Source organism: Culex pipiens, chromosome 1 (genome assembly GCF_016801865.2).
Source record: "Culex pipiens pallens isolate TS chromosome 1, TS_CPP_V2, whole genome shotgun sequence".
NCBI lineage: Eukaryota > Metazoa > Arthropoda > Insecta > Diptera > Culicidae > Culex > Culex pipiens.
In genome coordinates this window covers 23,395,314-23,421,159 of record NC_068937.1, presented here as the reverse complement: position 1 = coordinate 23,421,159, position 25,846 = coordinate 23,395,314, and the positions used below count along the sequence as shown (strand labels likewise).

At 30.8% G+C, this 25,846-nt stretch overlaps 1 protein-coding gene across 4 annotated transcripts in view; it reads right to left on the bottom strand.

Moving 5' to 3' along the window:
- The window catches only part of LOC120414505 (uncharacterized), a 117,463-nt gene that overhangs the window by 19,394 nt on the left and 72,223 nt on the right, over nt 1-25,846 (bottom strand). For 3 of the 4 annotated variants that reach the window (XM_039575708.2, XM_039575707.2, XM_039575706.2), the window contains exons 2-3: nt 17,917-18,492; nt 258-996 (exon numbers count right to left, since the gene is read on the bottom strand). In XM_039575708.2, the coding sequence (XP_039431642.1) occupies nt 258-996; nt 17,917-18,286 (1,109 nt within the window). In that variant the 5' untranslated portion in view covers nt 18,287-18,492. The remainder of the gene's footprint in view (nt 1-257; nt 997-17,916; nt 18,493-25,846) is intronic. The other variant, XM_052706833.1, reaches the window with a different exon arrangement.

The following is a 25,846-nucleotide window of genomic DNA, read 5'->3' as shown; positions in this document are numbered from 1 at the left end:
ACATCGAAATGCAAAACGAACGGCCTTGAATCATTAGGTAAATTTTACCTAAGTAGTTAGTACCCATAACTTCTGACAGAGTATCCAGTTTTTTTTAAAGATGATAGTGTTTCTACTTATTTGTATTTTCAAATAAAACCAAAATAATTTTTGTTTGAAATAACTCTCAAGATACTCTTGAGATCTAATTAATATTATTTTTTAGAAAATTGTCCCTTCTTCAGTGAGGAAGGCAAAGCATTCCGAACTCAACTCACCCATAATCCATGAACCACTGATAGTCCGAGTAGTCGTGGCTAAAGTCCTGCGAGGACGCAATCGAGCAGCTCAGCGGCATCCCGCCACCGATACCGACACCGCCACCACCACAACCTCCGGTAACCGGCAGGTACGGATTGCAGTTGGTGTCCGAGTCCGGACTAGTCGCCGCCATCTTCGATCCTGTTCCCTTCTTCAGTTGCTGACTAACGCTCTGCAGTCGCTGCAGCAGAACCTGGTTCGTGTCTTGGCTAACGCTGTTGTTGTTGTTGTTGAGTTGATTTTGGTGTTGTTGTTGTTGCTGATGATGATTGTTTAGAATTTGCTCGCGCAACGCATGATAGTTGCGGTTGATATTGTCCAGCACGATCTGCACGTTGCTCTTTAGCGTGTCGTCCCCATCGTCCACGACATCCGGGTAGTAGCAGTGAAACGAACCTGCTGCTGGAGCGGCTGTCGGAGTCGGAGTTGGCACATTTCCGGCGACGTTCGACGAGGAGGACCAGCAGTAGTTGGAAGCCAGCGGGCGACGGCCTTCGCGGCGATGAAGGGGCGAGTTCTGCTGGGACAGATGCTGCGGGTGACGGCGTTGATGGATGACCCCCGCGGCAGCGGCTGCGGCTAGGGGTGATGGCGGTGGAGGTGGATGCTGGCGTTGCTGATTCTGCTGCGACAACACAAACTTCCCGGACTGCTGCTGCTTCTGAGGGTACTCTGACATACGAAGAAATTTAAGGTCTGTAACGGAGAGAAGAAGCAAGAAAAGGTACAAGATTAATGGTGACTCGCTCAAAGTAAACAAAACTGAGATATTTCAAAAATCCTTCCCCCCAACCAACTCGACAGTGATTGATTTATCTAATTTCACCTCCCAATTTCGCAACCTGCTGGGGCTAGTTTTAGACTACCTTCGCGCCAAGTCACCCCCCCTAGACGGGGAGGGGGTCTTTCGAAATCAGGGTTCTGAAATTGAGTCGTCGTCGGCAGTGTAGTACGGAAACACCTCGGGTGGCCTCAACTCGGCTTAGCAACTCTGAGGAAGTGTGTTTTGCTAAGGCAGATCAGCGTCTCCGAGTCGAGTCAAGTCTGTTTTGGTCATTTAGACTTGGGAGCACTCCTACGCAACGCAGCGCCGCCAAGTTCGGGTTGAGTCAAGCTGGTGGCGATGATCGCGGGTTTTGGGGAGAAGTCATGGGCGTTGAGTTGAGTTTTAATTAAAATAATATTTAATTAATAAGTAATTAAATTCTTAAATAAGAATAAAAGTCAAAATTTAATTTAAGTTAAACCAAAAAAACAAAAAAGAAAAAAAAAACTATAAATATAAATAAAATTTGATTATATCTTTTCTACAATTGTGGCGCCATGCCAATTATAAGTTTTTCGTTTGTTTGTTGCTTTAATTATTTTAAATTTTAGAATTCTTAGTATTTTAGAATTCTTAGACCAAAAAATTTAAAAAAATGTTGAAAATTAATTTTAAGCTGTCAAAAATTAAAACCAAAATCATTTTAAAAATTGTTCAACTTGATGTTTAAAGTTTGAAAATTTGGTATTTTTGAATTTTATTTTTTGTTCGAAATCCTTAAATTTAATAAAATCCTTAATTTTAGAAATTTTATTTATTACAGTGATTTTAGTAACTACTAAATTTAGCAACTTCAGTAATTTTAGTAATTTTAGGAATGGCAGTAACTTTGAAAATGCAGTAAAGTTTTGCAATTGAGCACCGAATTCGAGTGGTAGAAATGACAGTTCTCCCATAAGGTTTTGTGTAAATTTTTGGAAATTTTTGTAATTTTTTTGTGAATTTTAGTAAGTTTTTGTGATTTTTTAATTTTTTTAATTAACTTTTTTGGTAGTTTTTTTTGCATTTTTTTTTTTGCAAATTTTTGTGATTTTATGAAAAATTTTCTATTTTTTTTTTGTAAATTTTTGTAATTTTTTGTAATTTTTTTTTATTTTTGTAATTTTTTTGTTAATTTTTGTTTGCTTATATATTATTTGTAAATTTGTACCAATTTTTGTAACTTTATATATTTTTTGGTCAGTTTTTGTAAATTTTTGTCATAAATTTTGTAAATTTTGTAAATTTTGTAAATTTTGTAAATTTTGTAAATTTTGTAAATTTTGTAAATTTTGTTAATTTTGTAAATTTTGTAAATTTTGTAAATTTTGTAAATTTTGTAAATTTTGTAAATTTTGTAAATTTTGTAAATTTTGTAAATTTTGTAAATTTTGTAAATTTTGTAAATTTTGTAAATGTTGTAAATGTTGTAAATTTTGTAAATTTTGTAAATTTTGTAAATCTTGTAAATTTTGAAAAATTTGGTACATTTTGAAAAATGTAGTAAATGTTGTATTTTTTTTTGTAAATTTTTGTTTATTAATATATTATTTGTAAATTTGTACCAATTTTTGTAACTTTTTATATTTTTTGGTCAGTTTTTGTAAATTTTTGTCAACAATTTTGTAAATTTTGTAAATTTTGTAAATTTTGTAAATTTTGTTAATTTTGTTAATTTTGTAAATTTTGTGAATTTTGTAAATATTGTAAATTTTGTAAATTTTGTAAATTTTGTAATTTTTGTAAATTTTGTAAATTTTGTAAATTTTGAAAATTTTTGTAAATTTTGTAAATTTTTTAAATTTTGTAATTTTTGTAATTTTTGTAATTTTTGTAATTTTTGTAATTTTTGTAATTTTTGTAATTTTTGTAATTTTTGTAATTTTTGTAATTTTTGTAATTTTTGTAATTTTTGTAATTTTTGTAATTTTTGTAAATTTTGTAATTTTTGTAATTTTTGTAATTTTTGTAATTTTTGTAATTGTTGTAATTTTTGTAATTTTTGTAATTTTTGTAATTTTTGTAATTTTTGTAATTTTTGTAATTTTTGTATTTTTTGTAATTTTTGTAATTTTTGTAATTTTTGTAATTTTTGTAATTTTTGTAATTTTTGTAATTTTTGTAATTTTTGTAATTTTTGTAATTTTTGTAATTTTTGTAATTTTTGTAATTTTTGTAATTTTTGTAATTTTTTTTAATTTTTGTAATTTTTGTAATTTTTGTAATTTTTGTAATTTTTGTAATTTTTGTAATTTTTGTATTTTTTGTAATTTTTGTATTTTTTGTATTTTTTGTATTTTTTGTATTTTTTGTATTTTTTGTATTTTTTGTATTTTTTGTATTTTTTGTATTTTTTGTATTTTTTGTATTTTTTGTATTTTTTGTATTTTTTGTATTTTTTGTATTTTTTGTATTTTTTGTATTTTTTGTATTTTTTGTATTTTTTGTATTTTTTGTATTTTTTGTATTTTTGTAATTTTTTAATTTCGCCAAATTTGATTTTTGTCAACTTTGTCAATTTTATCAATTTTTTTAATTTTGTCAATTTTGCCAATTTTGCCAAATTAGTTAATTTTGTCAATTTTTTGATTTTTTTAATTTTGTAATTTTTTTTCAATTTTGTCAATTTTGTTAATTTTGTCAATTTTGCCCATTTTGCCAATTTTGCCAATTTTGCCTATTTAGTTAATTTTGTCGATTTTTTGATTTTTTTAATTTGTAAATTTTGTAAATTTTGTAAATTTTGTAAATTTTGTCAATTTTGTCAATTTTGTCAATTTTGTCAATTTTGTCAATTTTGTCAATTTTGTCAATTTTGTCAATTTTGTCAATTTTGTCAATTTTGTCAATTTTGTCAATTTTGTCAATTTTGTCAATTTTGTCAATTTTGTCAATTTTGTCAATTTTGTCAATTTTGTCAATTTTGTCAATTTTGTCAATTTTGTCAATTTTGTCAATTTTGTCAATTTTGCCAATTTTGTCAATTTTGTCAATTTTGTCGATTTTGTCAATTTTGTCAATTTTGTCAATTCTGTCATTTTTTTCAATTTTGTCAATTTTGTAAATTTTGCTTTTTACAATTTTGCCAAATTTAGAATTTATGAGTTTACAAAATTTACAAAATTTGTTTTTGTCGATTTTTCCAAATTAAGAATTTGGAATTTTATTATTGTAGGATTTTAGAATGTAAGAATTTTGAAAATTTTAGGAATTTAAGAAATTTAAGGAATGTTAAGTTTTAATAAATTTAAGAAATTTGAGGAATTTTAAGAAATCTAATTTTTTTTAGGAATTTTAAGATTTTGAGGATTTATTTTAGAAATTTTAGGGAATTTCAGAAATTTTAGGAATTTTAGGATTTTAGGAATATCAGAATTTTAGAGATTTAGAATTTTTGATTTTTTAAATTTGAAGTTCAAAATGAAAACAAATATACTACAGCGTATCATAAGTAAAACAAAATAAAAACAGCTTCAATTTAATAAATGCTTCACATCCAGAACACTCGATATCGTTGGCCTCTCAGTCAGCAAATTGCACGATGAAGTCACGTTTATGAAACTGGAGAGATTTGCTGACCGTTCATGCATGATCAGAACGATTGAGCTCGTTTATATTTGCAGCGAAAAAAGAATAAACATTGTAGCATCGACCACGTTGGAGAATGTGTCACTTTGAGAATAGTTCTACTAGTCTCCACAAGCTCAGGGGTGGCGCTGTTAAAAGTAAAGAGAATTAGCTGTTATTGCGATTGTAATATGTTTTTATGTACAATGTTGGCAATTCTAACCAAAAGAGATCACAATTCAGAATTCTCCTAACTTCAAACAGCGCCACAGCTCCAAGCGGCCACTAGCGGAACTAAACTGTTTCTATTTCTCAAGCAGCTCCGACCAAACCCCTCTACAGATCATGTCGTAATCGATGCCGCGTGTGATGTCGTTTGCACTTTCTGTGATTCGTCGTCGACCAAGACCAAGACTAAGATCGGTTGTGGCGTGGCGTGGTGGTGACAGTTCAAGAGTGTGTATTTTTGTAATCAGATCCATCTTTGGCGCTGCACTTTGGACCTGTTGATCGCCACCTCGCATCAGGAGGAAATCGCATCGAAGCATAGTTTGCGGTTTTGGGGTTTAAGAAGTCGCTTTTTTCTGGCGTCTTCTTGGAACCGGTGCAGCCTCTCAAGGTGAGGTGTCAACGCGGTTCGATCGCTTTTGCCACACGTCGACGACTCGAATGTCAAACCATTTCTTCAAGTCTAGACTGCAAAAAATGCAACAATTAGCATCAATCAAAGCGCGGCCCCACCACACCTTAGCTTCAGATCTTTCACTTTGATTCAACGCACAAAACAACTTCAAACCAACCTAACCTTGAAAGTTGTACCGCGAAACAAAGCGCCATTTGCACCGTCACCATCACAAACTGTGAATAATGTTCATTTTACGCCTTATTACCTCGCCCAGACGTAAACGACAATATCGCGCAGCAAGTTGTGTTCAGTTCCACTAAATGAGATGATGATGAAAACGAAAAGTCATTTGAAAGTTTGTTTCGCTACCCACTGTTTTGCTTTGAGATGAGAATTTAGGAAATGAAATTATATTTAAAGTATCACTTTTGCGATTGCAGCGCCAAGTCATGTAGTGGCTGATAGCGCAACTAAGAATAATTTTTGATTAGCCAAATAATCTAAAATGAAATATTGATACAATTTTAAAAAAGGTTGGTTGTTTCGCCAGTCTCTGTACTCTTGTGAGCGCTCATGGCGGCGAATAGCAGAAGCTCATTACAAAATTATAAAATTGGAATGCTGATGCCGAACAAAACACTTTGTAAAACTTTTTTTAAAACCTGTTCTTTTGAAAATTGAGTTAAATTCAAGCAAAATCTGTAGTAAATTGAAAAAATTGAAGAAAAAAAAATGTCAAAATTGTCAAAACTTATAAAATTTTAAAAAAATGTAAAATTGACTAAATTGCCAAAATACAAAATAGATAAAATTAACAAAAAAAATCAAAATTGACAAAATTGACAAAATTGACAAATAGACAAATAGACAAAATTTTCAAAATAGACAAAATGTACAAAATTGATAAAATTGACAAAATTGACAAAATTGACAAAATTGACAAAATTGACAAAATTTGACAAAATTTGACAAAATTGACAAAATTGACAAAATTGTCAAAATTGACAAAATTGACAAAATTGACAAAATTGACAAAATTGACAAAATTGACAAAATTGACAAAATTGACAAAATTGACAAAATTGACAAAATTGACAAAATTGACAAAATTGACAAAATTGACAAAATTGACAAAATTGACAAAATTGACCATATTGACAGAATTGACAGAATTGTCAAAATTGTAAAAAATGTCAAAATTGACAAAATTGGAAAAAAATGTCAAAATTGACCAAATTGTCAAAATTGACCAAATTGAAAAATTTAAAAAACTGACAAAATTGACAAAATTGGCTAAATTGGCAAAATTGACAAAATTGACAAAATTGACAAAATTGACAAAGTTGACAAAATTGACAAAGTTGACAAAGTTGACAAAATTGACAAAATTGACAAAATTGACAAAATTGACAAAATTGACAAAATTGTCAAAATTGTCAAAATTGTCAAAATTGACAAAATTGACAAAATTGACAAAATTGACAAAATTGACAAAATTGACAAAATTGACAAAATTGACAAAATTGACAAAATTGACAAAATTGACAAAATTGACAAAATTGACAAAATTGACAAAATTGACAAAATTGACAAAATTGACAAAATTGACAAAATTGTCAAAATTGTCAAAATTGACAAAATTGTCAAAATTGACAAAATTAACAAAATTGACAAAATTGAAAAAATTGACAAAATTGACAAAATTGACAAAATTGACAAAATTGACAAAATTGACAAAATTGACAAAATTGACAAAATTGACAAAATTGTCAAAATTGTCAAAATTGTCAAAATTGAAAAAATTGACAAAATTGACAAAATTGACAAAATTGACAAAATTGACAAAATTGACAAAATTGTCAAAATTGTAAAAAATGTCAAAAATGTCAAAATTGACAAAATTGGAAAAAAATGTCAAAATTGACCAAATTGCCAAAATTGACCAAATTGAAAAATTAAAAAAACTGACAAAATTGGCTAAATTGGCAAAATTGACAAAATTGACAACATTGACAAAATTGAAAAAATTGACAAAATTGACAAAATTGACAAAATTGACAAAATTGACAAAAATGACAAAATTGGCTAAATTGGCAAAATTGACAAAATTGACAACATTGACAAAATTGAAAAAATTGACAAAATTGACAAAATTGACAAAATTGACAAAATTGTCAAAATTGACAAAATTAACAAAATTGACAAAATTGAAAAAATTGACAAAATTGACAAAATTGACAAAATTGACAAAATTGACAAAAATGACAAAATTGACAAAATTGACAAAATTGACAAAATTGTCAAAATTGACAAAATTGAAAAAATTGACAAAATTGACAAAATTGACAAAATTGACAAAATTGTCAAAATTGTAAAAAATGTCAAAAATGTAAAAAATGTCAAAAATGTCAAAATTGACAAAATTGGAAAAAAATGTCAAAATTGACCAAATTGCCAAAATTGACCAAATTGAAAAATTAAAAAAACTGACAAAATTGGCTAAATTGGCAAAATTGACAAAATTGACAACATTGACAAAATTGAAAAAATTGACAAAATTGACAAAATTGACAAAATTGACAAAATTGACAAAAATGACAAAATTGGCTAAATTGGCAAAATTGACAAAATTGACAACATTGACAAAATTGAAAAAATTGACAAAATTGACAAAATTGACAAAATTGACAAAATTGACAAAATTGACAAAATTGTCAAAATTGTAAAAAATGTCAAAAATGTCAAAATTGACAAAATTGGAAAAAAATGTCAAAATTGACCAAATTGCCAAAATTGACCAAATTGAAAAATTAAAAAAACTGACAAAATTGGCTAAATTGACAAAATTGACAAAATTGACAAAGTTGACAAAATTGACAAAGTTGACAAAGTTGACAAAATTGACAAAATTGACAAAATTGACAAAATTGACAAAATTGACAAAATTGACAAAATTGTCAAAATTGTCAAAATTGTCAAAATTGACAAAATTGACAAAATTGACAAAATTGACAAAATTGACAAAATTGACAAAATTGACAAAATTGACAAAATTGACAAAATTGACAAAATTGACAAAATTGACAAAATTGACAAAATTGACAAAATTGTCAAAATTGTCAAAATTGACAAAATTGTCAAAATTGACAAAATTAACAAAATTGACAAAATTGAAAAAATTGACAAAATTGACAAAATTGACAAAATTGACAAAATTGACAAAAATGACAAAATTGACAAAATTGACAAAATTGACAAAATTGTCAAAATTGACAAAATTGTCAAAATTGAAAAAATTGACAAAATTGACAAAATTGACAAAATTGACAAAATTGACAAAATTGACAAAATTGTCAAAATTGTAAAAAATGTCAAAAATGTCAAAATTGACAAAATTGGAAAAAAATGTCAAAATTGACCAAATTGCCAAAATTGACCAAATTGAAAAATTAAAAAAACTGACAAAATTGGCTAAATTGGCAAAATTGACAAAATTGACAACATTGACAAAATTGAAAAAATTGACAAAATTGACAAAATTGACAAAATTGACAAAATTGACAAAATCGACAAAATTGACAAAGTTGACAAAGTTGACAAAATTGACAAAATTGATAAAATTGATAAAATTGAAAAAAAAATATAAAATTGACAAAATTGACAAATTTGTCAAAATTAACGAAATTGGCAAAATTGGCAAAATTGACAAAATTGACAAAATTGACAAAATTGACAAAATTGACAAAATTGACAAAATTGACAAAATTGACAAAATTGACAAATTTGTCAAAATTAACGAAATTGACAAAATTGACAAAATTGACAAAATTGACAAAATTGAAAAAAATGACAAAATTGGCAAAATTGACAAATTGACAAAATTGACAAAATTGACAAAATTGACAAATTTGATAAATTTGACAAATTTGACAAAATTGACAAAATTGACAAAATTGACAAAATTGACAAAATTGACAAAATTTACAAAATTTACAAAATTTACAAAATTGGCAAAGTTGACAAAATTGACAAAATTGACAAAATTGACAAAATTGACAAAATTGACAACATTGACAAAATTGACAAAATTGACAAAATTGACAAAATTGACAAAATTGACAAAATTGACAAAATTGACAAAACTGACAAAATTGACAAAATTGACAAAATTGACAAAATTGACAAAATTGACAAAATTGACAAAATTGACAAAATAAACAAAATTGACAAAATTGACAAAATTGACAAAACTGACAAAATTGACAAAATTGACAAAATTGACAAAATTGACAAAATTGACAAAATTGACAAAATTGACAAAATTTACAAAATTGACAAAATAAACAAAATTGACAAAATTGACAAAATTGACAAAATTGACAAAATTGACAAAATTTACAAAATTGACAAAACTGACAAAATTGACAAAATTGACAATATTGACAAAACTGACAAAATTGACAAAATTGACAAAATTGACAAAATTGACAAAATTGACAAAATTGACAAAATTGACAAAATTGACAAAATTGACAAAACTGACAAAATTGACAAAATTACAAAACTGACAAAATTGACAAAACTGACAAAACTGACAAAACTGACAAAATTGACAAAATTGACAAAATTGACAAAATTGACAAAATTGACAAAATTGACAAAATTGACAAAATTGACAAAATTGACAAAATTGACAAAATTGACAAAATTGACAAAATTGACAAAATTGACAAAATTGACAAAATTGACAAAATTGAAAAATATTACGGGCTTTTATCGGTAGTTTTCGGTGAAATTAAACTAACAAATCAGAAGAAAGGAATGAAACTGATAGGTGGATAGATGACTAGTGTCTTAGAAGAAGATGGAAAAGGACGGAAACTAAGTCAGCGAAAGGGCCATATGAGAAAGCGTACCGTCAAAATTGTCAAAATTGTCAAAATTGTCAAAATTGACAAAATTGACAAAATTGACCAAATTGACAAAATTGACCAAATTGACAAAATTGACAAAATTGACAAAATTGACCAAATTGACCAAATTGACCAAATTGACCAAATTGACCAAATTGACCAAATTGACCAAATTGACCAAATTGACCAAATTGACCAAATTGACCAAATTTACAAAATTTACAAAATTTACAAAATTTACAAAATTTACAAAATTTACAAAACTTACAAAATTTACAAAATTTACAAAATTTACAAAATTTACAAAATTTACAAAATTTACAAAATTTACAAAATTTACAAAATTTAAAAAAATGACCAAATTGACCAAAGTGACCTAATTGACCAAATTGACAAAATTGACAAAATTGATCAAATTTACAAAATTTACAAAATTTACAAAATTTACAAAATTTACAAAATTTACAAAATTTACAAGATGTACAAGATTTACAAAATTTACAAAATTTACAAAATTTACAAAATTTACAAAATTTACAAAATTTACAAAATTTACAAAATTTACAAAATTTACAAATGAGCATGAGCATGAGCATGAGCATGAGAGATCACCCATGGTTGCCCCTCCGTTGCTGAACAGAACCGTAATATCCTTTCAGCACTACTGATTATAGGCTTCGACGATCTAGTGGTGTTTCCCTTATCAACAGCATGTATGAATGCGCTGAAAAGATAAAACACCATGATTGCTAAAGCTAGATCAGTTGCGAATAGGTAACAGTCATTGGCCACCAACGGCGCCCGCCATGTCAGTTTGTAGACCTCGATTTTAAGGGACGGGAATGTTAGTTAGCGCAGGTTGCTACTAGGGCAGCTGATTTACTCTGTGCTTACACCCCACGAGCGCCAGGAACCTGAAAACTTGTTAGTAGGATAGGGTGTTTGGTCAGGATTCATCATAGAAGATGATGATGCGACCCAAAATCATAGTGTTTGTTTAACGGTATTTTGTTTTATTCTCAAGGCAAGCAATCGGATGCTGCGGATGAGACATTTCCCGTTTATCTGTTGTTAAATTTTAAATGAAATGATTTAGTCTTAGACAGCCGGCTGTGGAAAGATAGAACCAAAATCATATGAAATTAATAAATGAAGGATTGAACAGTGCAATTTTTAACTTGAGATGATTTAACGAGTTTTAAATGATTGATGTTTAGTGAGGTACTGGTTAACGTTGCGAACGACGAGTTACAATGTTTATCGAACTGAAATGGTATGATAAGGTTTTGTTGTTGTTGCACACCGACAACGGACGCGAAAAATTTACCGACCCAACGAAAAGGCATCGCAAGTCGAACTGACTGTCATCGGGACAGTCAAAGCCAGAAGCACCTTCACACGCACACACGCACGCGAAAAAAACGAAAAACACACTGCGACGGACGCGAAAAATTTTGCGACCCAACGAAAAGGCATCGCAAACCGAACTGGCTAACTGTCATCGGGACAGCCAAAGCCAGCCGCACCTTCACACGCACACACGCACGCGAAAAAAAACGAAAAACACACTGCGACGGACGCGAAAAATTTTGCGACCCAACGAAAAGGCATCGCAAACCGAACTGGCTAACTGTCATCGGGCAAATTTACAAAATTTACAAAATTTACAAAATTTACAAAATTTACAAAATTGACCAAAATTTACCAAATTTACAAAATTTACCAAATTTACAAAATTTACAAAAATTTGCCAAATTTACAAAATTTACAAAATTTACAAAATTTACAAAATTTACAAAATTTACAAAATTTACAAAATTTACAAAATTTACAAAATTTACATTATTGGCAAAATTTTCAAATAAAAACTTAGTATACTGCTGATGTTACATTTTATTTATTATGTTTTTTTAATTGTACAACTTTATGTGTATCGAAAACTTCAGCTTAAATTTGAAGTCTTGAAATAAAAGTTCCAAAATTCCCCACCAGAGTGCACTCGAGTCAACTTTTCAACTCATTTTTCAACCATTCAAGCCGGTCACCATCAGCAAATGTGGTGCAAACTGCTGCTGGGTAGCAAAATGACGGCAATCCCTTGCCCCGGTCGTCGTCGTCGTCTCACAGCAAGAAGCCGTGAAAATAAAATAAAGCAATTATAAAGTATAGGGGAGAGTGGGGAGACTTGATCCCCTTTTTTTGTATCGCACATAACTCTGTCAATTTCTCACAAAACTATGATCTTTTTGCATGAATTGAAAGCTTAAACATTCAACTATGTTTGGCTGATAAGGGTATTTCATCAGAAAAACTCTTCGAATAATGCCAAGCGTTTTTAAAAAATATTTTAAACCGGCATTTTCAAAATGTTAGGGGTAACTTGATCCCCCTTTCAACATTTTGAAGAAATCTTAAGCAAAATGTTTCTTTTTCATCCAAACTTTTAATTTTCTATAAGTTACAGCAATTTGACATAAAACCTGTACGTTTGTGTTCAAAATATAACAAGTTTAGTATGTAAAATATTTGAAAACTTAAAATATTATTTTTTAGAACAAAATTAAGCATGTTTACAAAAGCTAGAAATTTTTGTTTACAAAACTCTTGAAAAAAAGTTCAAACTGCAGTAAGTTATGTACAACTATACTAAAGGAAACTATGTATGAAAGCCCAGCCCAATTAATTAACCTTGAGGCTGATTCCAGTGACTGTAAAAATGCAGGGATCAAGTCTCCCTAAACGCACTTTTTTCAACAATTGTTTGTAAAAATAGTATGACGATAAATTTAACATAAAATGCGTAAGTGTTTTGGAGTTGATAAGTTTATCAAGCAATTCATGTATAAAAAATATTTTTTTGAATAATTTTTGAGTGTTTTCTCTACATATCAAAACAAAGAAAAAAAGATCTCTTGGAAGTTTTTTGCAGCTCGTTATAGAAAAATGTGTGTAACTCAATCCAAACATTTTTTATTTTTTTTCTTTGTTTTCTACAATCAGTTTTAGTTAACTTCGCACAACTTTCTAGAACAAAGCTAATTGTTTTACCCACATGCTGACGAGATACAGGCTTGGGATCAAGTGTCCCCGGGGATCAAGTCTCCCCACTCTCCCCTAAATATTATCGTCTCGCTGCGTGGTCCAAATGGTGGTGGCGGTGGTCCTGCTCTGGTTGTTGGCTCGCACACACATTCACTCAGAAGGTTATTTTGTTTTTTTGAACTGTTGTTTTTTTTTGCACAGATTTTCGACTCACCGCGATGTTCTAAGTCTTGTTTTAGGTTTTTAACTTTTGAATATTAATGAAATGAAGAACGATGATCTTGTGCCAACTTTTCCCAACCCTTGAAACGTGATTGTTTTGAATTTTGATGCCAAATGTTTATGTATTTCTTTTCACGCTTTGAATCTCTTTGTTGAGGTTAGAGCACTGATTTGAAATTAGCTGGTTAGCAATGAAAAATAATATGAGTCATAAACTTGAACCGTTTTCTGAACAGTTTCAGAATAGTAAAGAATTTTACAGGTGCTGAAACAACCTTGTTTGAATTGCTAACTGCAGCTACACATCAAATAGTTGAAAAAAGTCATTTTTCTACATTCTTATCATTCCTTAGTACAGCTAGTCGCCATCATGGGGTAGTGGCGCTGCAGTCATGAAGTATATTTTCAATATTGATGTCTTCTTAATTGAACTACTCGTTGTAACATCTGTTTTAAATCTCTTCCAAAAAAGTTTTGACTGCTATGATGAGTAGCAAAACCTATTTTGACATTTCTTAGTCACACTATCCACCGCTCTCTGTTAGTGGCGCTGCGATAACTGCGAACTATGCTAAATCTTCAAAAATGGTTGCACTTACTGTGGTGAGTAGCAAAACCTATTTTGACAGTTCCAAGTTACACTATTCATCACTATTTGTTAGTGGCGCTGCGATCACAGAAAAGATCTCTTTTTTCACTCTAATCTAAATCGCTTTAGAATCAGACAATCCAATTATAAATTCAAGAATAAATTAGCCTCTTATAAGTCCAATAAATCTCCGGACAAGAGACAACTGGAAACCTTCCCCCAAAACCTTTGTTATTCAAATTAATTCGATTTGCGGTGGTGCTCGAAAACCACAAACCCGGCCCAAAATAGAGTTATCTACGTGCGCATGTATTGCGTGTATGTACACGAAAAAAAGTGAGGTTAAATTTTGTACTCAACAGCAAATCAAATGGTGTGCTAGTGTGCGTGACAGCGGGCTTAGATAACTCTATTGGCGCCACTCTCTCGACTTCAAGAAGTGCGTGGGTGTGTCAGGCCAAATTCGAGTTATTTGCTGTCTGTTTTGTTTTCTGTGTAATTGGCGATTTCTGCGAAATCTGCACGGCGGAGCCGGTTTTTGTCAGTGGGTTAAACTTTGTGCACAGATGAAAAGAAAATTTAGAGTTTGCTTTTTCAAAAAAGTTTTGTACAATTTTTTTTATTGAAATTTGGCTTAAAAATTAAAATTGAAAAAAAAATAATTTCATTTGTAACAGTGCTCATTTATTGATTTGTCCACCTTGGCACGCTTATTTTTATTTCGTAGATATTTATCAATCTTTTTTGCATTTGCTTTTTAATTTCGAGGAGAAATCTAAACAAGTCAGAGAGGTTATATTACTCTTGGCATTGTCTGTCGACAACTCGACGATTGCAATTATAAATATGAAAAATTGCTTCGTGCCAAAACGTGTTTTCAGAGAAAAAATAATAATAATAAAAACTCCACCTACACATTGTCAAACAATTTTTTGGATGGTTTCCAAAAATAAATCGTTTGTGTTTGCGAAATGAACTCTCCGGTCTATGCTTGCTCGCCACGAATGGTGATAAATTAATTTTAAGAGCTCTTGTTCGGGAGGCTTGTTCGACAAAGCTTCCCCTCCCCACTTAAGTGGATTTTCGGTGTAAATCTAAGGTGGATTCGCACGAACGAACCCCAACTGTTGACAGTCGTAAATTTGGAAGGTGAAAAACGACGCAACAGGTTTAGAAAAAGAGCCGGAAAAGATTTTTTTCTCGGGAAAGTTTTGCTAAACAAATTTTCTAACATGAGTTTGAGGGCGAAAAAAAGCAACCTAATTTGGGGACTTTGTCCCGAAGAATTGTGTCACCACCAGCTTTGTGGAATGATGAGTGACTCACTCTCGAGCGACACTTGAGTTGTGGAATGAAACCGATCATGGGTGGAGCATTATAAATTTATTGGGAAGGGTAATTTTTTCAAAAGAATTAATGTAACAAGCTTTGACTACTCACCAACAGAGTGCGCATAGCAACTTGATTGAAATCATTCCAATTTGTTCTAGATAATCTCTTTAATTATTGGAAATGCCATCTATGATTTACTAGCAACGTCGAAAATTCTGATTACAATTACGAATTGAGCTTTTACTATTTACCACAAGATAGCGTCTTCAAAAAAAAAAACGAAACAAAATAATTGCAATTCTTGTTATAGATCGAGTTTCCCTCCTGAATGATTGGATGTGCCATCTATGTTGGACTAGCAATATGACGTAACTTTTTTTATGTACTGCTAGGAGCTCATAAAAAGCCGCAAAATCTGATTCATTTTACTTTCCCAAAAATAAATAAATAAACTTTAATAATTTCCAAACTTGTAGGATTCATGCCATCTATGTTTGACTAGCTAGCCAGGTCTTTTCATTTCACTTAAAATTATTGGGCTTTTACTATTCAACACAAGAACGCGTCTACAAAAAATCATCGCAATTCTTGAGATGATCTAGTTTACCACCTGAATGATTGGACGTGCCATCTATGTCCGACTAGCAGTATGAAGTTATGTTTTTGCATTGCAAGGAGCTTATAAGACTGCTCGAACCTTTATTTATTTACACTTTCGCAAAAAAAGGATAAACAAACTTGATGGATTTTTCGCCCAAAAAACTATTTGGTTTCATGCCATCTATGTTTGACTAGCTAGTCAGACCTTATCACTTCACTTAAAATTATTGAACTTATGCTATTTATTACAAGATAGCGTCTTCAAAAAAATGATTGCAATTCTTGTAATAGATATACTTCACTACCTGAATGATTCGACGTGCCATCTTTGTTTGACTAGAATAATGAAGAAACTGTTTTTTCCATTGCAAGCTTTCATGCCATCTATGTTTGACTAGCTAAATAAGGTTTTTTTTAGATCGCTTCACTATTAATCAAAAGGCAGCTTTTTTCGAAAGAATCTGATTGAAATTCTTGTGATTGATCTAGCATTTCTCCTATGCCATCTTTGTTCAACTAGCAGGAAATAAACAAAAATTGTTTAAACTGTTGGGAATTGTTTTTGCTTCATATATTCATGCGATTTAAATTATTTAGATTGTGCCACTCACCACAAGATAGCGTTTTCAATAAGAATGTAATTACATCTTTTTTTTATAGATCTAGCTCATTACCTCATAATTTACCGTGCCATCTATGTTCGACTAGTAGCACATAAAACTTTTTGTTTTAGATTTGTAAAATGTGATCTCATTTCGCCAACACTATTTTTTTTTTCTATTTTTCAAAACAAAAAATGATCCAAATTGATTTAAAATATCATAACAAAGCGAAAACTTTTTTTTTCTATGACTGGTTTAGATCATCTTCACTTTGACTAGACTGCCATCTATGTTTAAATAGCAAATTTGAAGTCCTTTTTTCTGAAGCTGACAATTGATGAGTTGGGATGCCAAATGTGTTTAATATGATATTTTCTCTTGGAAATATATTTTATTTTGAGCTCTAATTTTGATTTTTATTTTAGCTTTTGTAACTCACCAACAGGTAGCGCTCGCTACAAGAATTTGAAAGCAGTTTAACCTGTGATTTACCTAACTCATTTTCTCAATTTCAATTTGCCTGTAAACAATGTATTTGCTAGATTATGCTAGATTTTATTATTCAAACTGGGGTAGGTTGACCCGTTCTATTATTTATCATGCCATCTATGTTTGACTAGCAAATTTAAAGGGCTTCCAATCGAATTCCAATTGAACTTTGATTTTTTAATTAAAAAAATTGCTATTTAGATTACATAAACTTGCCAATTCAAATTATTGAGCTTCTACTACTCTCCACTGGATATTATTTTTTAATTCTTTGTTATTCTGGGAATTCACAAAAAAAATCCACTTTCCGCTGAGAACATGATTAGATATATTTCAAAATAACTCATAGAACGTTTACTACTTACCACCAGATGGCGCTCTTTAATGAAAAATTGGGTGTAATTTTTAAAATTGATCTTTCTCCTCGTCTAGACAATTTGGTCGTCTACTAATCCCCACCAGATAGCGTTCCATGATAAATTTGAATGCAATTCATCATGATGATTTGTGGTGCCATCTATGTTTGACTAGCAAATATTTAAAAATAAATATTGTATATATTTTCAAAAGTAATTAAAAAACTTGAAAATAGTTGCATCGAAATCATTAACAGTTGATTTCCTCGAGTTTACAGCACTCACCACCAGATGGACAATTTCAATGAAATTAGTGTGAATCTTCTCAATGATTTGAGGTGCCATCTATGATTCAGTAGCAGTCAAAAAATCTTTTTTCGTTCCGTTGGAATAAATTATCACTCAAAATCTGATTCACTTAAATTTATCAACTTTCCGGAATTCGTCAAACAAAACAAAAACAAAAAATGATACCTTTATCACTCGCAAAATCTCCTCCACCTCCCGGCAAGTAACCCAGCTCCTCCTCCTCCCCGGCGCCATCTTCCGGAATCGTGCCCTGCTCGGTCCCGAACAAAAACCTCGCCAGCAGAAAGTTCTCTTTAGCCGCCTGACCGCGACCCATTTTCTTTAGTTTTTGATAGTTTGTAGTTTGCGGTTTGGCCACCAGTTGGCACTGCTGCTGCTGTTGGTGTACTTTTTGCAGATGGCGTAGCCGGCGCCGCTGATGATCGAGCAGCTGCAGCTTGAGCAGTTCCAGCTGCCGTTCCTGCTGGATCGTGGCCGAAATGGTCGACATGTTGCGAAGGATCTTCCACAGAAACACAAACAAACACAGGAGCATTTGGCGATGAGGCACTAGTCACACGTGATCTTCCTCTTCTTCATTCAGGGTTTGTTTACTTTTTTTTAGTTTTTGTTTACACTCTCACTTTTGAGTCACCTTTTTTTCCTTAGTTTATTTCATTTCCGGAGAAAAAAGTTCTTTTCTCGGGACTTTCCCAACTTGGACTGAGCTCGTGCTACATAATTTCACAGAGTTCACAGATGCTAAAAAAACAGACATTCAACTTGAGCAAAAAATAAATTCCACCATGGAATGGAATGTGTGTGATGATAAGAAATGCCCTAATCAATTGCGGGCTCTCCTTCTTCTTCCGAACGCATTCGTGTTGAAAACTATACAAGTTGTGTTGCGTTATGAAAAGTGTATTTTTATGGGTGTTGTTGTGTTGTTTGCTTTCGCCTTCGGTAACAACGTCAATTGAAGGGGGTCGTCCAGAAATGACGTTGTTTTTAACTTACTCTCGAACAAAAATAATTATATTTAATTTTGTTTATTTAAATTTCATTAATTTTTAATCATAGAAAAATCAACTATTTGAGTGATTGGGTTGTGGGTAAATGAGAGAATCAAAGAGTGAGAATGAGAATATGAATAAGTGAGAATACAATATTTAGTGAGTTAGTGAGAGAATGTTTGCTAAAATTTGTTAAAATGATGAGTTGCTTTTTCGTAGAAAAATCATTCATTTACTACTCCTTTTTTCTCTCTCTAGCTCAGCTCTCAATCAATATCGCTCTCATCGCTTGTTTCAATTCTCCCTAACTTGATCACTATCTCGCAGGATCTTTCACAAACACACTCATTCTCACTCACGCATTCTTTCTTTCTCTATCAGTCAATCTATAACTCAAAAAAAAAAACAAAAACAACAAACATTTGCTCACTCATTTTCTTATTTGCTCACTTTATCTCGAAAATATTCTCTCAATCACCAAATCATTCACTTTCAATCATTCATTTCCACATTCTCACTGTCGCATTCTAATTTGCTAACCAGTCCAAAAAATCTCTCACCACTCAATTGAAATCAATTGGATCATTGCGTGAGTGAATGAGAAAGCCTGACTGTAAGAGTGAAGAGGTTTGTGAGAGAGAATAATTGAGTGTAAGAAATTGTTCGGACCGGTGAGTTAATGAGAGAGAATGGATGAAACAATGTATGAGCGATTTGTAATGAGAGAATGAGCAAAGTTCAAAAAAGCAAATAAGAGAATTTTCTCCGATATTCAAAAATATTTTTTTTAGGTGGGCAAACAAGTGCACTAATTTAAAAAAATGAAAAACTGCGACTATTTTCAAAACAGTTACCTAAAAATGGTTGCACTTTATCAAAATTTCACTAAAGTATTTGATTTTGCATTGAAAAATTAAGTTCAAAAATTTTTGCTTCCAATATTTAATTTTTTGAAAAAAATCAGTATTAATTAAAAAATTCATAACTCGGTCAAAGTTTTTTTGTCCGTTCTGGAAATTTCTGAAAAGTTGGCATTTTATGTCCCCTAAAACGTATCACTTTGTAAATGCTGGCCCCGATACTCTTCACGGGTGTTCCTCTCAGGAACAGGGAAAGATTAACTTTTTTACTAAAACGTATCAGAAAATAAAAAAAGTGTTTTTTTGCACATCATGTCTTAGTGACTAAAAATTAAATTAAAAAATCATGATTTTTTACCGTGTATCATTTTTTTATGAGAAAATGAGTGAATGAGAACGAAAGAATCAGTGAGTGATAAATGATTTTTTTAAACTTATTTGGTGTTTACTTTTTTATGATTCGGGTGCATTATAGGATATTTGTCCTTTTTAAAATAAAGATTTATTCAATCATAATTTTGAATTAGATTTTTTTTAAATGAATCAATGAGAATAAAAAAATTAGTGATTGAGACAGAAGGATTCTGTGTTTGAATGGGTAAGATAATGATTTCAAGTTGGTTAATGGCCGTGAGTGAGCAAATGATTAAATGCGGAAGTGACTTAGAAAGTGATCAAATGAGAATGTGAGTGTAGGTGAAAGAGTAAATGAGGAATGAGGAAATTAATGATTATAAACAAAATCATAAGTGAGTGAGTGGAAGAGTGATTGGAAATGAAAGATTGAGTGATTTTTTCATGCTTTCATGCATGCTCAAAATATCATTTGAAAATAATTGATGATAATAAATGAATGAGTAAGTGAGCGAGAAAAGAATTATTTCAAGTGAGTGTTATTGAGTGAGTGGTAATTATTTCAATTGAGTGAGTGATTGAAAGAAAAAATGACCTAGTGTAAAATTGATTGAGAGAGGAAGTGAGTAAATGTAATGAGAACGAGAGAGTGAGTAAGTGAGCGCAAAGAATTTTGAGTATGAATATTGAGAAAGTTAGTAAAAAAACGATAAAAGGGATTAAATGAGAGAGAAAGTGATCGAATGAATGAGCATGAGTAAAAATGAGAGCATAAGTTAAGTGAGTGAGAGAACTGTTGAGTAACAGTAAGTGATAATGTGATTTTCTCAATCTGATTTGTGTTTTTTTTTCGATTTCACTTTTTATTTTTATTTTTGACTTAGTTTATTTATGAACGAAATTTTGTTTGCAAAAACAGTTAATTTTGACAAATCAGGAAGCAATTTATGGACATCCCCCCACAGAAAAAAAGGAATCCCAACAACTCGGTGACTTCATCCCATCCAAGCAAACCTTCGCCGGTCTTCGACTGCTTTTACCGATAAGTTTTTTCTGCCGAGCTCTTCGTTATCTACAATACGTCCTACTACCCGGGGCTTCCGAGTCTCGATGAGTCGATGCACATGCAATTTCTTCCTACCAGCAGGGGTAGAAACACAAGACACAAGCTCTGAGGTGACATTTTAAATCGATAAAAAATACTTGGAAACGATGCCGTGACCAACGCCTTTCGGAACGGAACGTTGCAACCCCCGCCGATAACAAAGGGATTTAATTGGGGTCGGCTTTGCTGCTTTTATCTAGGAGGTGTTAATCGGCAGAATTCGTGACTAACGTTAAATTTGTTGATTTAAGCTTGTATTTTTTAAACTTTTTAAGACAATGTATCCCGATTTAGACCGTGAAATTCAATTTCTACTGCAAATTTTGATAATTTCAAATCAATTAACAACTCGCAATCGGACCTCCCCCTAAAATTGCAATTCTGACAGCAAACCCGACAAAGTGTTAAAAATTCTCAAATTAAAAAAACTAAAAACCACTTCATCCATTTGACTGACGTCTGGCTACCGGTTTTTTCGAGGAACGCCCGCTACTGCCTGGCGTGTGCGAAAAGTATAATCAATTCAAGCAGCAGACTACAAAACTAAGTGAAGCAAGACACTATCCAGACATGGAGTTGGCGTTTGTTGGCTGCAAACAGCTTCTTCCTGGTTGGGTTCTTAATGACTAGTAGGCACTAGGCAGAACGAGATTAAGGGGAACCGGTACACTTTACGGTTCTTATTCTAACAGAATCAGTTTTTTTGAAATAGATTTTCACTGTTATTTAAACATAGCATTAGTTGAAATCTTTTGATTTTTATCTAAAAAAATAATTTGATAAAAGAAGGTTTAAAATACTAAACAAAAAAGTAATAAAGCAAAATTGACGGTTAACTTAACTGAGTTAAGGCTCCACTCCAAGTGCAAAACAGTTAAGGGTCCACTTCAAATCGATATAGCGATATAGCAATCAGTTTTTTCTCGGTTTTTCTTTTCATTTTTCAACTGCACCCTTCCCATGCTGTTGACTGGAGGAAATGGCATTTCAACCTTAAATGGCCAGTTATTTTTAAGGTGGAATGTGTGGGGTAGTGTAAAAATACTTCCGGCCAGCCACCCTCAATGGGTGGGCCTTGGAACGGGATGTGATGAAATTTGAGACACGATAATCTTGATTTTTTTTCTGGTGATTGAGGTAATTAAGTTGGGTATAAAGATGTTTGTTGTTTTATATTGATATGGTTTCACACATAAAAAAATGTGTTACTGATTTTCAAATGCTATTTCAACGATACATTTTTTTTAAATAATAAAATTATAAATGTGGATAAATAATGAACTTTTTTTCATACAAAAAAATAAAAATGATTTATTAGTAGCCTTGCATTTTTAACCCTCTACTGCCAATTTATATTCGAATGTTTTTATTTTACTACGAAAACCTTTACTTCTCTTGTTTTATGTTTTCTTGTTTCATTGTTAGCATTTTAATTTGCTTTTATCTTGTTTAGTTTATGTTTTCTTTGGTAGTATTTGGCCTATTCTACCACCTCCTATCATTACATTCTGCCTATCTAATTTTTTCATGTCACTTTTTAATTTTTTATTGTTTTTCACATTTTCTGCTATAAAATGGCACCATCATCAATTTAATTGTAAAAACATGCGTAGAGGCGGCATATTCTAGGACTTAAAATACAGGAATATTCTTTGACTTAAAATACAGGAAATGTTAGTAACAAAAATAAATATTTTTTTTGAATCGAAGCCCGTCTAAAGGCGGGGTTGGGTTGTAGAGGGTTAAGTTCAATTTTCTCACGTTTCATTTTTATTTAAGTTTTAAGTTCCATTGAATATGCTGTCATCTACAAATGACGTATATTTTTTCAGAGTTTTTGACCCCCAGTTGCATTTTACCCATACAAATCCCAAAATAGACCCAAATGGTTTCTCAAAAAACCCTCAGACCTTATTAATCTTGGAGTTGAATTTTTAAACTTTTTAATTCTGTGATCCAAGAAAACGAGTTTTATATTTATTTAATTTGAACTTGTTGAAATTGAATCAATAATCGAAAATGTTTATTAAATAATAGAAAAAAAATATTAGTTCACTTAAAGTTTCATATTTAAACTTTTTTTAAAGACTTTTTAAATTTGATTGATATGAAACTTTGAGTTGAATTTTTAATTGTTTTACCAAACTTTTTAATCTATGATCGAAGAAAACACACTTCGACCTTGGCTATCAAAATCTTCAAAGAATTACTATATTTTTTAGACATAATTATAGTTATTTAGTTTTAAATAATAGTCTAAAAAAAGGCGCCATCCACAAATTACGTAGCATTTTAGGGAAAGGAACGGGTAAGACGATCCATACAAAATGTATTTTGTAAGGGCAATATGTTCCGAGCAAGAAGAGGATGAGAGAGGGGGGGGGGGGTTAAATTCTCTAAAAAAGCTACGTCATTTTTGGATGGCACCTAGAAGTGTTACAAATATTTACTATAGTTCATGTTTTTTCGTATGACAAAATATTACACAGCAAAATGTAGAATTTTCGAAAGTTGCAAATTTGGTAGGTTAAATATTTATTACCTCTTTTTTGAGAAATATTACATAAAACATGTGTAAAAATGTTAACCTGATGAAAATTTGCCAGTTCCTTATGCAATATTACACATTTTTTGACACAAAATCTGTCATCATTCCCTGATAAATGTTACCATCATTTTTTCTGTGTTTCCACAAAGGAAGAGGAGAAAGGTCTACAATTAAAAAAAATGTGATCACGTGGTTTATGGATGTCCCCAAAATATGTTTAATTTTAATTATGTTTTGTATTTGCGAGTTTGTCTTGATTTCTTTTTAGAAAAATTGACACTTCAAATTTTATATATTTTTTAAGATTGCTGACTTTCCAGATTTTTCCAATGTCCTCACTAGAGTGATTTTTAATTTTTATTTTCATTTGTAAGAGTTTTTTTCATGAATAGTTTTATTTTGGATTCAGTCCAATTAATTATGATTTAGGAAAATCTAACAATGTTCAAATTTTTACCATAAAATCTCGAAAATTCTAATAAGTTTAAAACATATTGCAAAGTATATATTTTTATTGAAACAACTTGTAAAATCGATAGTTAACTATTTAAAATACATTGAATAACGGGCATTTTCTGAATCAAATAAAGATATTTTTTTGTTATAACAATGGGACTTCAAAATCGCAAAAAGGAAAAAAACATTAAGAAAACAATATTATCATAAAAACATGGATGTTTTGCAAAGTTGTGACAGCTGCTTAACAATATTCAAAATTAGAATTGAAGTATGATATTAAGTTTTGACAAGTACATACACAGAAAAAAAATCATGGTAATATTACATCTGGGAAGGGGTACATTTTTTATGTCAGAAAAAGGTGCAGTTTTACCTCTGGAAATGTGTAATTTTACCACTTTTCTGATGTTATGTCACTTTTTCAGTCTAAATTGAGGTAAAATTACATCATAAAAGAGGTAATATTCAACCATCCAAAATTACAGCTTCCAGATTTACATTATTTTTTTCTGTGTATATAGTTAACTATAGTTAAAAAAGACATGGTAATATTACATTGGGAATGGGTACATCTTTTATGTCATACACAATGCGTAATTTTACCTCTAAAAACGTTTAAATTTATCGCTTTTTCAGTGTTTTAGTGCATTGTCAATCTAAATTGAGGTAATATTACACCAGAAAAGATGTGATATTACACCTTCAAAATTTACACCTTACAAAATTACATACATCTGGTAATAGTGGCAGATTTGGTGCCAAAAATGTGTAATTTTACATCAGAAACTTGTAAAATTTGCATAAAATTCGATTTTTTAACTCATTATTTTAGGTAAAATTACTCAAAAAGAGTTGATATTTCAGCAATAAAACATTGTTTTACTCTTTATTAAGGTTGTGAGTTTTATGAATAATCATGAAAAACGTTGCTAAAGTTAGAAAATAATACAAATATTTTGTTACCCAATTTCACAAATCGAGGCATATTTTAGACATTTTTTTGTTTGAAATTGAAATCATTGTACAAGCCGGCTCACAGTAAAAAATAATGTAAATTTGGAAGCTGTAATTTTGGAAGGTTGAATATTACCTCTTTTATGATGTAATTTTACCTCAATTTTGAATGAAAATGTGACATTACACCATAAAAGTGGTAAAATTACACATTTCCAGAGGTAAAATTAAACCTTTTTTCTGACATAAAAGATGTACGCCTACCCAGATGTAACATAACCATGATTTTTTTTCTGTGTACGAAATTATCGGAAAATACAAAAAAAACTGATTTTGGTACACAGTAAAAAAAATCATGGTAATATTGCATCTGGGAAGGGGTACATCTTTTATGTCAGAAAAAATGTGTAATTTTACCTCTGAAAATGTGTAATTTTACCACTTTTCTGGTGTAATGTCACTTTTTCAGTCAGAATTGAGGTAAACAAAATTACACATTTTTTTTACTTTTATAAATTAGTAAAAAAAATAAGCCTTGCTTTACATATTTTCAAATCTGATAAATTTAAATACAAATTAAAAAAAATATTTTGCTCGGGGAAGTAAACCATCTCCCAAACCAAAACCTGCAGTTGCAAATCGTATCCGATTAATTTCCCCTCCTGCAGAGTGCAGGGTGTTCCAAAAGTGTAAGGATGACTCATCCCTTTCCCGTGGAAAGCCAGAACACATTTTCTGGAGCCGGCACAACCCCTCTTGTCTTGTTGGAAAATCGTGCACTTTTCTATGCGTCATCAACGTTCCGATTTTCCGTTCGATTTTT